Source organism: Pogoniulus pusillus, chromosome 1, assembly GCF_015220805.1.
Source record: "Pogoniulus pusillus isolate bPogPus1 chromosome 1, bPogPus1.pri, whole genome shotgun sequence".
NCBI classification, from domain to species: domain Eukaryota; kingdom Metazoa; phylum Chordata; class Aves; order Piciformes; family Lybiidae; genus Pogoniulus; species Pogoniulus pusillus.
In genome coordinates, this window is record NC_087264.1 from 22,164,386 (window position 1) to 22,180,840 (window position 16,455).

General features: G+C 49.4%; 1 protein-coding gene across 7 annotated transcripts in view; it reads right to left on the minus strand.

The window, feature by feature from the left end:
- Positions 1–6,513: 6,513 nt before the first annotated feature.
- RAD51B (RAD51 paralog B) overlaps positions 6,514–16,455 on the minus strand; it is a 337,533-nt gene continuing 327,591 nt past the window's right edge. For all 7 annotated transcript variants that reach the window (XM_064143772.1, XM_064143764.1, XM_064143759.1 and 4 more), the window contains 2 exons: positions 9,432–9,510; positions 6,514–6,933 (listed from right to left, as the gene is read on the minus strand). In XM_064143772.1, coding sequence (XP_063999842.1) covers positions 6,929–6,933; positions 9,432–9,510 — 84 coding nt within the window. In that variant the 3' untranslated portion in view covers positions 6,514–6,928. The remainder of the gene's footprint in view (positions 6,934–9,431; positions 9,511–16,455) is intronic.

The window sequence follows — 16,455 nt, forward strand, 5'->3', positions numbered from 1 at the left end:
GACTGGACAGGGCTGGGTGCTAGGTTGGACTGGATGAGCTCAGAGGTCTCTTCCAACCTGGTTGATTCTATGATGCATGCACTGCCTTGCAACTGCTGGGCACTAATGTGGACACTCTAGGACTTACTGAGTTGGCAAACCAAGGAATAGCCTGGGCTGATAGACCATGCTCTAACTGCTGACTAAGCTTGTTGCCTCTCTCTCTCTTGTAACTCTTGGTTAACTCCATCTCGCCCTGAAAGTTAACCTCAGAAATTTTCCAGGGGGCTTCAGAGAATTGTAGATTCTGTTTGCATTACAACATAATGAGAAGAACTACAACAATCCTTGAAACTATGCTTAGAAATTCAAACAAAGATTACAGAAAATAGAGTGGCAGGCCAATGCTTTAGGAAATGACCCTAGTGAGAAGAACCTTTTGAAATAGAATCATAGAATCAGGCAGGGTTGGAAGGGACCACAAGGGTCAGCAAGTTCCAACCTCCCTGCCATGCCCAGGGACACCCTACCCTAGAGCAGGCTGCCCACAGCCTCAGCCAGCCTGGCCTTAAACACCTCCAGCCATGGGGCCTCAACCACCTCCCTGGGCAACCCATTCCAGCCTCTCACCACTCTCAGGCTCAACAACTTCCTCCTCACCTCCAGCCTGAAACTGCCCACCTCCAGCTTTGCTCCATTCCCCCCAGTCCTGTCACTACCTGATAGCCTAAAAAGTCCCTCCCCAGTGCTTTTGTAGCCCCCTTCAGATCCTGGAAGGCCACAAGAAGGTCACCTGGGAGCCTCCTCTTCTCCAGACTGCACAGCCCCAACTCTTTCAGTCTGTGCTCACAGCAGAGCTGCTGCAGCCCTCTCAGCATCCTCCTAGCCCTGCTCTGGGCACACTCCAGCATCTCCACATTCCACTTGTAATGGGAGCTCCAGAACTGGATACAGTACTCCAGGTAGGGTCTCAGCAGAGCAGAGCAGAGGGGGAGAATCACCTCCCTGGCCCTGCTGGCCACACTTCTGCTGCAGCCCAGGCTCTGCTTGGCCCTCCTGGCCAAGAACTTGTTGGGATGGTTTACCACTTGGGTGTCTGTTTCTATGAAAGTTTGGTATATTACTGCTCCTTCTTAGCAAGACAGATTTAAGCTTACATGTTCAGATCATTTCAATTTGTGGTTAGCCCACTTTTAAATACAGGGGAAGTACACACAACAGATGCAGAGATACCTGAGGTTTTTCCAGGTGTATTAATTCCAGAATCAGAGAAAATTTCACAGGGAAACAGCACTTGGGCCAAATCATCATCATCAGCCCTATTTGCAAAGCATTGTTCCTGTGCTAATAAGCCCCACCTCAGGCAAAGTTTTCTCCTTTAGATAAAGTGCTACTCAAATCTGCCTATCTAGACAGGGCTGCACTCTGGAAACTTTTCAGGTGTAGGCTGCAGTGTTGTGGATCTTCACAAGACTTTCCCCTGCCCAGCACAGCCAACAATAAAGTATCCAGCATTTCTCTTTGGCAGTCAGAGATACTGTAAGGCTTTGAAGATGAAGAGTACATCAAGTCTCACAGCTAAAGTCAAGTTGCATGGACTACCTGGGTTAAGTCGTTTGGCACTGTGCAAGACAAAGTGACAACAGCAATCATCACACCTAACATACTTGTGGTGAAGCCAGAAGAAACATAACCTTTATGGGACAGTAACAGAAATCTCCCTGTGTCTATGTGAGAAAGGGATAAATCACTGCAAGACTTAACTCCTTTTCCTGTCATAAGCTGCACACAAAAGCATGAGACTTTGGCTGAAAACCATGGCTTTGGCTAGACCATTTTTTTTTCTAGCTTTGAATGTGTTTGCAGAAGGACACAAAGTCCATTTTAGGTAGATCTGACCTTATTCTGCAAATCTGTGTCTTGAAAGAGTTAACATCTTCCATGTTAAATCCAGGCAATTATTGGTAGAGTCTTGCTCTCCTATGACAACTTTAGGTTCCCAGTCGCAAATCACAGATGCAACCTCGAATCAACAGACAACTTCACTCCTAATGTTAAAAGCCTTTTGGTGGAAGAAAAGAAACCAACAACCCAGGCCATTTGCTTTATCACTGTGCTGACAACAGAGGGGAGCAGTCCACTTTGATCAGGAATTCATTGCAGAGGGACTGGTAAGGAGATTTCTCTGAAGTGAGACCATATTGTCCCAGGAAGCTTATGTCAGCCTTGAAAAGAGAAGGTCTTTGCAAATACACTCTTGAGCTTCTTGCCTTAACAATGCTGCATTAAAACAACTGAGTTTTGATTCATGCTCATGTAAATGAGCACAGATCTGGTCTGCTACTTGCAGTAAGTTTCTGTCCTATTGCATTGAGTAAAACAGGAAAAGATGAAATGCTGGCACTTAACTTGCAACCTAGCAAAAGCATTTAGGAACATGTTCGGCTTTCAGTGCAAGAAAGCAGTCCTGTATCTTTAGAATCTCTATGTATGTGTTCAGAAATAAGCAGATAATTCAAGACTTTGGGCTAAAGAGGATTTACCCAGCAGGATATCCTTCCAAGAATTAAGCTCCTAGCAAAACTATGGCCAAAGCCTCTACTGATTTGTTGCCTATCTACTATGCCACAAGAAAGATCATGTTTGTAAGCAGAAACATTTAATTTTAAGGAAAAGATGGAGTTTGTTTTGTTTCTACTAGATTTAAAGCCAGGATGTCTCAAGCCTTCCTTTACAATTGAACTATTTCCCCTCCACCTCTCTTCATTACCATTTATAGTCAGTTTTGCATCTCTGCTTTGGCTTTCTGGACTCCTTCACTTGACAGCCATGGAGTCCAGCTGCTCCAGCAAGGCTTTGCCAATGCTGCTGCAAAGCAGCAGTGTGGTTCTCCCTCAGCCACCTAATGAGGATACCCCTCACTCAGGTCAGCTTTAGCAACCCATTTCTCAAAACAGTATCAGCTGGCTAAATGTAAGGACTTTTTTTCCTGATGCCTGCTAACGTCTGCATGGGTGATTTTGCTGGCATTGGGATGGTGGCAGTCTTACTTTCTTACACACTCCTTACTGCCAGGACAGGTCTAGCCCACAAGACAACTGTGCTTTTTTTCTGTTGTTGTTGTTCTCATTGCTACAAACCTGTTAGCAATAGCATGAGGCTTTCAGCGTCCTGTGGGGAATACAGCAAAAACAGTTCCACACCCCACAGAGATCCTAACAATGATCAGTTCATCTTTATCCCTCCAATAGGGCTGGAAACCACCAGTGGCACTGCAAATCTGTTACCATCTCAATAGCAACGCACAACTTTATTCTCATTAATCTGTCTTCCGCCCATTCACACATCAAGTACAACCCTGCTTCATTTTACAGATTATATCCATGTTGCTCCAGACAAAGGTCACTTTATAGTTACAGTTCTTTAACTGAATGGAAGCTTTTGATGCAGTAAATCATTGTCTCTCACTCTTCAAACTCACACAATGCAATACAAATAATGCTGCCCTTTCTTTCAGAATTCCTTTTCTACCTCACCACTTACTTCTTTACAAAATAAAATGAGGCACTTCTCACTTGCTTCAGCCATATAAATTAGTTTTGCACTTTGGAGATGGTTTTCCAATACTGCAGCACAAACCCAGCCCCTGTGATGTTTGTGGAGGTCAAAATGAACCTCTTTCATTACATTAGTGACAGATGACACACAACATGCCAAGGCTTCCCCAGATTTAACTCTTCAGAGATCTTTTCCCTCTTAGTACCATGAAACTTAAAACCTGAGACACTCTCTTCTGACTGTCACCTACCTTTTGTTGCTACTTACCAGAAGTTACCAGCCTACAAAAGACATTATAGGCAAGGTGAGCGTGGTTGTGTTCACACAGACACACAGGTGGTGAAAAAGAGGGCAGGAGAAAGAGAAGACTGATCAAATAATCATCCAGTCCTGCTGGCACAAGACTCAAACTCTTCCCTTCAGGACAGGCTATTTCTCTGAGCAGTGAGGGGAGCCAGTCAGCAGGAGACACAAAACTTTAGAGGTTAAACTTGTTGATAGTTACAACTTTCTTTCAAAAGGAAGAATGAAACATAGCAGGATAAATTTTAATGTCAAGTACACTTGTAGGAAACAGCAATCACTTAACAGCAACTCTGCTTTATTTAGCACTGAAGGTCACAATGAAGCGTGAGCCTAGAAGCTGAAGGCATATCAAACCCAATCTGCAACACAGCACAAACTATGTAGCAGCAAGCTAGCTAAAACTTGAAAACACTACCAAGGCAAAGGAATCATAGAATCATAGAATAATAGAATCAACCAGGTTGGAAGAAACCTCCAAGATCATCCAGTCCAACCTAGCACCCAGCCCTAGCCAGTCAACCAGACCACAGCACCGAGTGCCTCATCCAGGCTTTTCTTGAACATCTCCAGGGATGGTGCCTCCACCACCTCCCTGGGCAGCCCATTCCAATGCCAATCACTCTCTCTGCCAATAACTTCCTCCTAACATCCAGTCTATACCTACCCCAGCACAACTTGAGACTGTGTCCCCTTGTTCTAATGCTGGTTGCCTGGCAGAAGAGCCCAACCTCACCTGGCTACAATGTCCCTTCAGGTAGTTGTAGACAGCAATGAGGTCTGCCCTGAGCCTCCTCTTCTCCAGGCTAAACACCCCCAGCTCCCTCAGCCTCTCCTCATCGGGTTTGTGTTCCAGGCCCCTCACCAGCTTTGTTGCCCTTCTCTGGACACTTTCCAGCACCTCAACATCTCTCTTGAATTGAGGGGCCCAGAACTGGACACAGTACACAAGGTGTGGCCTGACCAGTGCTGAGTACAGGGGAAGAATAACCTCCCTTGTCCTACTGGCCACACTGTTCCCCACAGTTCTTGTTATCTTCAAATCAAAGTGAATGCCTTTCTGAAAGGCAGTGTAAAGTTGGCAGGTACCTGAAGGAAAACACTTCTGACATAGAGGAGATCACTTTGGATGAATTGCTGAATCTACCTATCTTTAAACCCCATGAAACTGAAAGTAAAGCCCTGCTCAAAAGGAAGCCCGAGCTCACTAGAATTGTTTGCCCTACGTTCTCAGTGCTTTTGAGCTCTTTTACAGGATCCCAGGCTCACAGGATGTTAGGGGTTGGAAGGGACTCAAGGAGATCATCCAGTCCAACCCCCCCTAACACAGCAGGACAATACTATCTAACACAGATCACCCAGGAACACATCCAGACAGGCCTGGAAAGGCTCCAGAGAAGGAGACTCCACAACCTCTCTGGGCAGCCTGTGCCAGTGCTCTGGGACCCTTACAGGAAAGAAGCTCCCCCTTGTGTTGAGGCAGAACCTCCTGTGCTGCAGCATTCAGCAAACAGTCCCAATAGACTGTCCAGCCGGCAACCAGCCACTATGGTCCCTATCTTCTTTTGCAGCACCATCTTCTTGGTAACAGAGGACATTTACTTAGGTGACATGGAATGGACTTACTTCAACAAACAGCCAGGCCATCAGTTGCTAGCAGCTAGCGAGGCTCTGTTGCTATTTACGCTGCAGACGGTTGCTGCTTATAAAGCTGGATCAGACAACCACTCACAGAGTACCACTTTAAAATGACATCAGCTTATTCAGCCTGCCTTCTGTGTGCACAACAAAGTGGAACCATGCAGTTCAGCTGACCTAAACCAGTATATGCTACATTCACCTTCAGTGACTCCTCAATGAGGCAAGAACAGATCTGACTGACACACCAGGAACAGAAGTACCAGCTAGTAACTTCCAATGCAAATCAGATATCTTATTTCATAGAATCATAGAATCAACCAGGTTGGAAGAGACCTCCAAGCTCATCCAGCCCAACCTAGCACCCAGCCCTAGACAATCAACCAGATCATGGCACTAAGTGCCCCAGCCAGGCTTGGCTTCAACACCTCCAGGCACAGTGACTCCACCACCTCCCTGGGCAGCCCATTCCAATGCCAATCACTCTCTCTGACAACAACTTCCTCCTAACATCCAGCCTAGGCCTCCACTGGCACAACTTGAGACTGTGTCCCCTTCTTCTGTTGCTGCCTGCCTGTCAGAAGAGACCAACCCCACCTGGCTACAGCCTCCCTTCAGGGAGTTGTAGACAGCAATGAGGTCTGCCCTGAGCCTCCTCTTCTCCAGGCTGCACACCCCCAGCTCCCTCAGCCTCTCCTCACAGGGCTGTGCTCCAGGCTTCTCATCAGCTTTGTCGCCCATCTCTGGACACCTTCCAGCATCTCTCTTGAACTGAGGAGCCCAGAACTGGACACAGCACTCAAGGTGTGGCCTGACCAGTCTGAGCACAGGAGCGGAAGAACTTCTGTCGTCCTGCTGGCCACACTGCTCCTGAGCCAGGCCAGGATGCCATTGGCTCTCCTGCTCACCTGGGCACACTGCTGCCTCACGTTCAGCTACTATCTACCAGCACTCTCAGGTCCCTTTCTTCCTGGCTGCTCTGGCAACGAGAAAAAAGCCATCTTGTGACATGCACTGTTACTCAGGCAGGCCTGGAACTTTTAAACTGTTGTTCTTTTTATTATCAGCATCATTTTCTTCGCTTCAGCTCATATATTGAATTGGGCAAGCAAAAGGAAAGGCCTCAAACTGAATATATAAGCAGACAGTAAAACTTTTCAATATCTTGCAGTGCAGAGGTCCAGGTTTGTGCCTCACTAAGATCTCTGCAAACCAAAGCTCTGCTGTCAGACTGAATTTCACGCTTACAATTGGGGCTCCTCACAGAGTCAGGCTGGGCAGTATGGCAGGACATTACATGACACTGCATTGCAATGTGAAGGCTTTTCTTTGGGTTTGCACTCCACCTCCTCAGCACAGAGCACACTGAAGCAATGAAAGGAGAGCAAAGGCTCATTTCCCATGCTAAACATCTCTGGCTGGCCGGGCTTGCTGTCCAATCACCGTTTCTCTAGTCTGCAAGTAGAAATAAAACAATTAGTGAATAAATGCACTATTTCAATCCCTGAACACTTCAAGTTCAAAAAAAAAACAAGCCAAGAGGTTTTCTCTGTGAAACCCTTGGGCAGCCTGGAGCTCCCTTCTAACAAAACAGGGAAAAACCAAGAGGCACAGTTCTGCCTTCAGCAGCATCTCCTCACAACACTTCTGCGCTTGCACTGAGGCCGTGAGATGCAAAGATAGCAGGGAAACAGAGCAGCGATTTACATTGACAAAGAGGATTTTGATACACTCCTCCAAGTGGGGCAGCATTACCATCTTAATAGCCTTTTGCTCTCAGCCCTCTTCCTGAGGACGCTGGAAACTTCTGCGAATGGGGAACAGTTCCGCTTCCCATTTTACCAGCAACAATAGCAGAAGGGCTCCTTAAACTGCATCAAATAGCAGCCTGTGAAATCCCTAACTAGCCCCACTGCCTCTCCTGCCGTTTTATTATCCTCCAGTCCACAGAACAAAGAAGGGGAGCTCCTCCTCATTTTTAGCCTATTCCACACATCCTAATCCCTCAGAGGTGGCGATGGAAATTGCTTGTGGAACTGTTAAATCACACTTTCACTTTGCCTTTCATTCCCCATTCACCCCTCGCTAATCAAGGAGTTTGCAGCCACATTTTCCGATATCAATTTGTTTATGGCCTATTGGTTAATGGTCCTGGGATGGGACCCCCTGAGTAACACGAAAGAATCCTGGGCGCTTCAGCCAGCTGCTGCTTCCCACTAGTTCCCACACCCATCCACTTGTTCCCATCAGCCATCCTGAATGTGCTCACCTCCTGACACCAGCTGAATTGAACAACAAAGCCTGAATGGGAAAGCTGCCTTTGCAAGCAGGCTGCGGGACAGACTCCGGTCCTTAGTGCTACACCATGCCCCCGAGGCAGCAGCACAGGGACGCTCCCTGCCTGGCTGACCTGTGCTCAGCTGCCTCACTGACACCTCACCGTGCACACAGCTCCCCTCTGGAAAGAAGCAACCATCTACGACTCTCACACAAACCTCCAGCCTCTTTGGCACAGGGCAGCCTGGTGCCACATTCTGCATCTTACCCAACACAGGCCATTCCCAGGGCATTTGCTCCCTTCTGTTTCCCACAGAAATACTGATGGTTGAAATGTGGGATGAGAACTGCACTACTTACTGCGTGGAATCACTGAATCAACCAGGTTGGAAGAGACCTCCAAGATCATCCACTCCAACCTAGCACTCAGCCCTAGACAATCAACCAGACCATGGCACTAAGTGCCCCATCCAGGCTTGGCTTCAACACCTCCAGGCATAGCAACTCCCCCACCTCCCTGGGCAGCCCATTCCAATGCCAATCACTCTCTCTGACAACAACTTCCTCCTAACATCCAGCCTAGACCTCCCCTGGCACAACTTGAGACTGTGTCCCCTTCTTCTGTAGCTGCCTGCCTGTCACAAGAGAGCAACCCCACCTGGCGACAGCCTCCTTTCAGGGAGTTGTAGAGAGCAATGAGGTCTGCCCTGAGCCTCCTCTTCTGCAGGCTGCACACCCCCAGCTCCCTCAGCCTCTCCTCACAGGGATGTGCTCCAGGCCCCTCACCAGCTTCGTTGCCCTTCTCTGCCCTGAAGGGAGGCTGTAGCCAGCCAGGGTTGGTCTCTTCTGCCAGGCAGGCAGCAACAGAAGAAGGGGACTCAGCCTCAAGTTGTGCCAGGGGAGGTCTAGGCTGGATGTTAGGAGGAAGTTGTTGGCAGAGAGAGTGATTGGCATTGGAATGGGCCGCCCAGGGAGGTGGTGGAGTTGCCATCCCTGGAGATGTTCAAGCAAAGCCTGGCTGGGGCACTCGGTGCCGTGGTCTGGTTGACTGGATAGGGCTGGGGGATAGGTTGGACTGGATGATCTTGGAGGTTTCTTCCAACCTGTTTGGTTCTATGATTCTACATGACTTAGGATATGGCCACAAGGCACCTTAGTTCCCTGCCATTGTGGTAGTCACTTTGCAGTACACTGCCTCACATCCTAGTGAACGTGAGGGTTAAACCCATGGGGTATTAGCATTAAAATGACCACAAAAATAAGGAACAGATATTAATTTCCTGTATTTTTATTGATGTCAAACCATTTGCTAAAGAAGAACCATTTATTAGAGCAGACTATTAATGATAGATAGGCCTGTTTCTCCTGGAAAACTCTATCCCAGAGGAGCAATGTTGTCAGAACAACTCTACTTTGAGGGAAAACAGGGAGCCTGGATTAATAATTTCAAGGCCCATTCTTATGCCCATGGGAATGTGCAACAATTAATTTAGTGTGATCCAAGAGAAAAGAGTGAATGCAGCAGAAGCCTATCCTTGCCAACCAGACTGTTTAAATGTGTGGCCTTTAATTAAGTATAAACACCACCATTTTTAGCAACAGTTGCTGTTATCTACATTCAGCCTGATTAAAACACTAATTGCAAAGGCACAACCACCAGTGCTCTGGTCTCTTACCTTGAAGAACCAAGCCAGACTTTTCAATGGTGTAGGGAAAAGCAGAGAATGGAGCAACAGGGGATTTAGCAACCAGGAGCTGTAAAACAAAGGAACCACACATAAGTACACATCTTTATAATATACTGATCCAGAGAATCATCTCACTGGATTTAACTTCCAGAAGTAATGAAGCATACTGCAAAAATAACAAGGTAGTTATTGATCCAACCTTCTCACTTCTAAGTAGGAGAGGTCTTCTCATACATATAATGGTAGGGATCGGGCTACAGGAAAGCGGGGGAGGGACTTTTTAGGCTGTCAGGTTGTGACAGGGCTGGGGGGAACGGAAGCAAGGTAGAAATGGGTAGATTCAGACTGGATGTTAGGGAAGAAGTTCTTCAGCATGATGGTGGTGAGAGCCTGGAAGGGGCTGCTCAGGGAGGTGGTGGCTGAGGCCATATCCCTGGAGGTGTTTAAGTTCAGGCTGGGTGAAGATCTGAGCAGCCTGATTTAGCGTGAGGTGTTCCTGCCCATGGCAAGGGGTTTGGAACTGGATGATCCTTGTGGTCCCTTCTGACTCTGACTGATTCTGTGATTCTACCACATGCAGACATCATCCTTCAATTTTAAAAGGATTCACAGGTCTTTAAAAGGAGGTTGTGAAAGCAACAATTTTACTTGAATGTTGGCATCCTGTGAAGCTTCATCGTTCCTGTTGTTCCAGGCAGTTGCACTCAGGCAGTTTTGAGCAAATCTGTGACTGCCACTGTGTAATGCAATTTTAATTGCCATTAGCTGCTCCACAGACGTGCCCCCTTGGCTCCTCCAACAACTCACTTTGCTCTGCTCTCCTCAGACCCCACCTGGAGTCCTGTGTGCACTTCTGGAGCCCCCAACACAAGAAGAACATGGAAGTGTTGGAGCCAGTCCAGAGGAGGCCACCAAGATGCTGAGAGGGTTGCAGCAGCTCTGTTATGAGGACAGGCTGAGAGAGTCGGGGCTTTGCATCCTGGAGAAGAGAAGGCTTTGAGGAGACCTTGGAGTGGCCTTGCAGTACCTGAAGGGGGCTACAGGTGGGCTGGGGAGGGACTATTGAGGAGGTCTTGTAATGACAGGATGAGGAGTAATGGGTTTAAACTGGCAGAGGGGAGATTGACACTGGATGTTCTTTGCAGCGAGGGTGGTGAGACACTGGCACAGGTTGCCCAGGGAGGCTGTGGAGCACAGAAGCAGATCACATTCGGTGCTTCTGTGCTCTACGAACCTCCCTGGAGGTGTTCAAGGCCAGGTTGGATGAGGCTTTGAACAACCTGTTCTGGTGGGAGGTGCCCATGCATATGGCAGGGGCTTGGAGCTGGATGACCCTTGAGGTCCCTTCCAACCTAAACCATTCTATGATTCTATGCAATGTCTAACAAAACGCCAGCCTGCGAGTTTAGGTCTGGACAGTCAGCATCTGTCTTGCATCCATGAAATTGAAGATGATGCAAGACAACTGTGAAGCAGAAAACAGAGTCCTTGAAGGGAGGAGAAAAGAAAGTCATAAGCTGGTGATTTGAGGCTGGCAATCTAATTTCAGGATGATGCAGACTTTGGAGAAAAGAAACATTTGAAGACTAATGAAAGACTTGGAAAATGAGGCAAAAGGAAACACAGATGTCATCCTGTTACACCTGACATTCACTTTTGAGCCTTTGAACAATCTGAAATAGATTTGACCTCATCTATTTGCATTTCTGTAAAGCTTCTGAGGCTGCTAAATGGAAAGTGACAATGAAGAAAAGGTGAACAATCACAGAAGTTGTGAGACGAGAGGAAACAGGTAGTGGAAAGAAAATAAGTCCTAGATTTTGACTAAATAAAGCATGATTTCATAATGGAAAAGGGATGGTTTTAACAGAAATAGTGAACTGTGGTACTAACATTTAATACATCATCTTGCTTTACAGGATCACAGGCTCACAGGATGTCAGGGGTTGGAAGGGACCCAAAGAGATCATAGAATGGTTTAGGTTGGAAGGGAACCCCTAGCTCACTCAGTTCCAACCCCCGCCATAGGCAGGGACACCTCCCACTAGAACAGGTTGCTCAAGGCCTCATCCAACCTGGCCATGAACACCTCCAGGGAGGTTGTGGAGCACAGAAGCACAGATCTTTGATCACATTCTGTGATTCCGGGATCCACAACCTCCCTGGGCAACCTGTGCCAGTGTCTCACCACCCTCACTGTAAAGAAGATCATCCAGTCCAACTCCCCCGCCACAGCAGGACCACACAATCTAGCTCAGGTCACACAGGAACACATCCAGACAGGCCTTGAAAGGCTCCACATAAGGAGACTCCACAACCTCTCTGTGTAGCCTGTGCCAGTGCTCTGGGACCCTTCCAGGAAAGAAGTTCCTCCTAGTGCTGAGCTGGAACCTCCTGTGCTGCAGCTTACACCCATTGCTCCTTGTCCTATCCCAGGGAGCAGTGAGCAGAGCCTGTCCCCCACCTCCTGCCCCCAGCTTTCAGATAGTTATAAACATGGATTAAATCCCCTTTCAGTCTTCTCTTCTCCAGACTAAGCAGCCCCAGGTCCCTCAGCCTCTCCTCCTCCTTTAGACTGATAACACATCCAGTTTCTTCCCTATTTTTTTTACTGTGACAATATCAAGGAATCAGTTTTTAGAAATGACTGCGAAAACATTTGAAGACTCCTTTAAAGTAAGTCAGCTCCTCTTAGCAGTGAACAGCTTCTTCTTCTGTGTTCACTTTTCCTTAGATCTCCCTTTCTGCTGTATTTTCCTGATCTCATTGTTTGCCACTCCACATCCTGGTCTCCAAGCTGGTGACACATGGGTTTGATGGGTGGAGCACTGATGGATACAGAAGTGACTTGATGGCTGCACCCAAAGAGTGGCTATCAATGGCTCCATGGCCAAGTGGAGGCCAGGGACAAGTGGAGTCTCTCAGGGATCAGCCCTGGGACCAGTCTTGTTCAACATCTCTGTGGGTGCCATGGACAGAGGCACTGAGTGCAGCCTCAGCAAGTTTGCTGAGCACACCAAGCTGTGTGGTGCAGCAGCCAGGCTGGAGGGCAGGGATCCATCCAGAGGGACCTGGATAGCCTGAAGAGGAGGGCACAAGCCAACCTCAGGAGGTTCAACAAGAGCAAGTGCAAGGTCCTGCATCGGCATGGAGGCGATGCCAAGCACAAATGCAGGCTGTGCAGTGAGTGGCTGGAGAGCAGCCCTGAGGAGAGAGGCTTGGGACTGCTGGTGGAGGAGAAGCTCAACAGGAGACAGCAGTGTGCACTTGCAGCCCAGAAAGCCAAGCAGAGGCTGAGCTGCATGAGGAGAAGTGTGGCCAGCAGGGCCAGGGAGGTGATTCTCCCCCTCTGCTGTGCTCTGCTGAGACCCCACCTGGAGTGCTGCATCCAGTTCTGGAGCTCCCATTACAAGAGGGATGTGGAGATGCTGGAGTGTGTCCAGAGAAGGGCCAGGAGGATGCTGAGAGGGCTGCAGCAGCTCTGCTGTGAGCACAGACTGAAAGAGTTGGGGCTGTGCAGGCTGGAGAAGCTTTCACTGCAGCCAGGCACACGGCTGCTGTCTGTGCTGCACTCACATCGCTCTCACTGCAGCCAGGCACACGGCTGCTGTCTGTGCAGCACTCACACCGCTCTCACTGCAGCCAGGCACACGGTTGCTGTCTGTGCTGCACTCACACCGCTCTCACTGCAGCCAGGCACACAGCTGCTGTCTGTGCTGCACTCACACCGCTCTCACTGCAGCCAGGCACACGGCTGCTGTCTGTGCAGCACTCACACCGCTCTCACTGCAGCCAGGCACACGGCTGCTGTCTGTGCTGCACTCACACTGCTCTCACTGCAGCCAGGCACACGGTTGCTGTCTGTGCTGCACTCACACCGCTCTCACTGCAGCCAGGCACATGGCTGCTGTCTGTGCTGCACTCACACCGCTCTCACTGCAGCCAGGCACACGGCTGCTGTCTGTGCTGCACTCACACCGCTCTCACTGCAGCCAGGCACACGGCTGCTGTCTGTGCAGCACTCACATCGCTCTCACTGCAGCCAGGCACACGGCTGCTGTCTGTGCTGCACTCACACCGCTCTCACTGCAGCCAGGCACACGGCTGCTGTCTGTGCAGCACTCACACCGCTCTCACTGCAGCCAGGCACACGGCTGCTGTCTGTGCTGCACTCACACCGCTCTCACTGCAGCCAGGCACACGGTTGCTGTCTGTGCTGCACTCACACCGCTCTCACTGCAGCCAGGCACACGGTTGCTGTCTGTGCTGCACTCACACCGCTCTCACTGCAGCCAGGCACACGGCTGCTGTCTGTGCTGCACTCACACCGCTCTCACTGCAGCCAGGCACACAGTTGCTGTCTGGGCTGCACTCACACCGCTCTCACTGCAGCCAGGCACACAGTTGCTGTCTGTGCAGCACTCACACCGCTCTCACTGCAGCCAGGCACACAGTTGCTGTCTGTGCAGCACTCACACCGCTCTCACTGCAGCCAGGCACACAGTTGCTGTCTGTGCTGCACTCACACCGCTCTCACTGCAGCCAGGCACACGGCTGCTGTCTGTGCAGCACTCACACCGCTCTCACTGCAGCCAGGCACACGGTTGCTGTCTGTGCAGCACTCACACCGCTCTCACTGCAGCCAGGCACACGGCTGCTGTCTGTGCAGCACTCACATCGCTCTCACTGCAGCCAGGCACACGGTTGCTGTCTGTGCTGCACTCACACCGCTCTCACTGCAGCCAGGCACACGGCTGCTGTCTGTGCAGCACTCACACCGCTCTCACTGCAGCCAGGCACACGGCTGCTGTCTGTGCTGCACTCACACCGCTCTCACTGCAGCCAGGCACACGGTTGCTGTCTGTGCAGCACTCACACCGCTCTCACTGCAGCCAGGCACACGGTTGCTGTCTGTGCTGCACTCACACTGCTCTCACTGCAGCCAGGCACACGGTTGCTGTCTGTGCAGCACTCACACCGCTCTCACTGCAGCCAGGCACACGGCTGCTGTCTGTGCAGCACTCACACCGCTCTCACTGCAGCCAGGCACACGGTTGCTGTCTGTGCTGCACACACACCGCTCTCACTGCAGCCAGGCACACGGTTGCTGTCTGTGCAGCACTCACACCGCTCTCACTGCAGCCAGGCACACGGCTGCTGTCTGTGCTGCACTCACACCGCTCTCACTGCAGCCAGGCACACGGCTGCTGTCTGGGCTGCACTCACACCGCTCTCACTGCAGCCAGGCACACAGCTGCTGTCTGTGCAGCACTCACACCGCTCTCACTGCAGCCAGGCACACGGCTGCTGTCTGTGCTGCACTCACACCACTCTCACTGCAGCCAGGCACACGGCTGCTGTCTGTGCTGCACTCACACTGCTCTCGCTGCAGCCAGGCACACGGCTGCTGTCTGGGCTGCACACACCACTGTTGTCTTGCCATTTGTGAATTGGCCATTTCATCCCAGGCAGGCCTTGTTTTGTGGTGTTTTGTTTGTACACTTTACTGTCACAGGAGGCTACAGCAGTTGTCAGTGACTGCACTAGCTTTGTGCATCCACAAATTCCTCCCCAAGCAGAGGCCAACTGAACTGTTTAGGCAGCAGAGCATTGGACAGATGGTTCAAGAGCTGATCTAAAGAGACACATGCAAGGAAGCTAAGAGCAAGTGAGATTCTGCTTTGCAACACCAGACACCACAGGACATTCAGGAGGCAGTAGTAGTCGCAGGATCAGAGATATCAGGATGTTAAGGGGTTGGAAGGGACCTAAGGAGATCATTGAGTCCAACCCCCCTGCCAGAGCAGGACAACACTATCTAACACAGATCACAGAGGAACACATTCAGACAGGCCTTGAAAGGCTCCAGAGAAGTGTCCAATCTCCTAACTCTTGAGGTCTCTCATGATGGCAGTGGATACTCCCAATGGCTATGGTCAAAGCAGGGCTTTTTTTTTTTACAACAGCAAACAGAACAGAATAAAACCCAACCCTCTCAGAGCAGTTTGTTAGTGCAGTTCTTTCTATAGTAATGAATAACAGTCACAGGCAAATGACTCCAATAAAAATAAACCATCATTGCATGCACATGTGGTTAGGCTTACTCCCAGAGGAGACATTCAATACTTGCAAAGGAAAGAAATGGAAGGAAAACAAACAAAAGGAGAGGACTGAAATTAAAATCACGAATCTTTTAAGAACAGTGGAGAAACAGGGGAGTGGACAAGCCCAGGACACTTTAAATCTCAAGCCCTGCTATCCCTGGCTGCCTTCAGATCTTGTTTCTGAAGAGCAATACATATATAAAAGACTTATTTTTTTCTCGTAGTGCATAATTCCAGGACCTGGGAATTGGGATTTCTAACTTTGCCATTGTTCTTTCTTTGAGTAATTACAAGAAAATGATGTACCACTCCTTTGCTTCGGTCCAAAATCAGGCATGCAGGCAGGGATCTGTAGCAAATGCATTGATTTTCTGCTAGCTGGGTAGAGGGTGCAGCAGCAGGATCAATAAGTAACAGCTCTGCTATCTGTTTTCTCAGCTATTTGAAGGGATCAATTCCTTCCCTTCTCATAAAAGCAGAACAAACACAGCCACTGGCAGCAGATGACCAGTGTGCAAATTGTTTCAGTCCTTGTGCTGTGCCAAGCACTGGATCTCAAGTGAGAGAGCTCAGCATGTACTATGTACTGCCATTCAGACACGATTTTAGCTTCAGGCACTTTAATAAGAAGCTCTGAATATCTTTGGACTGAGTAAACTTTCCTTCAGTGGAAGGAAACCATCAAACCCTCAAATGAGTACCAAAGACAATCACAGACAACAAAAGCAAAACTTTCCAATGTGAGCTGCCCTGATGTGCACCAGAGCAACAACTGTCCCAAATGCAGCAGGGCAGATCTAACAAGCCAACGTGCTGGTTTTGCTTAGCTGTCCCCTCCCAGACTGAAAGCAGATCCCTGAACACTCTAACCCAGAGTGTCTTTTTCTGTACATAACTTCAGTGGCAGG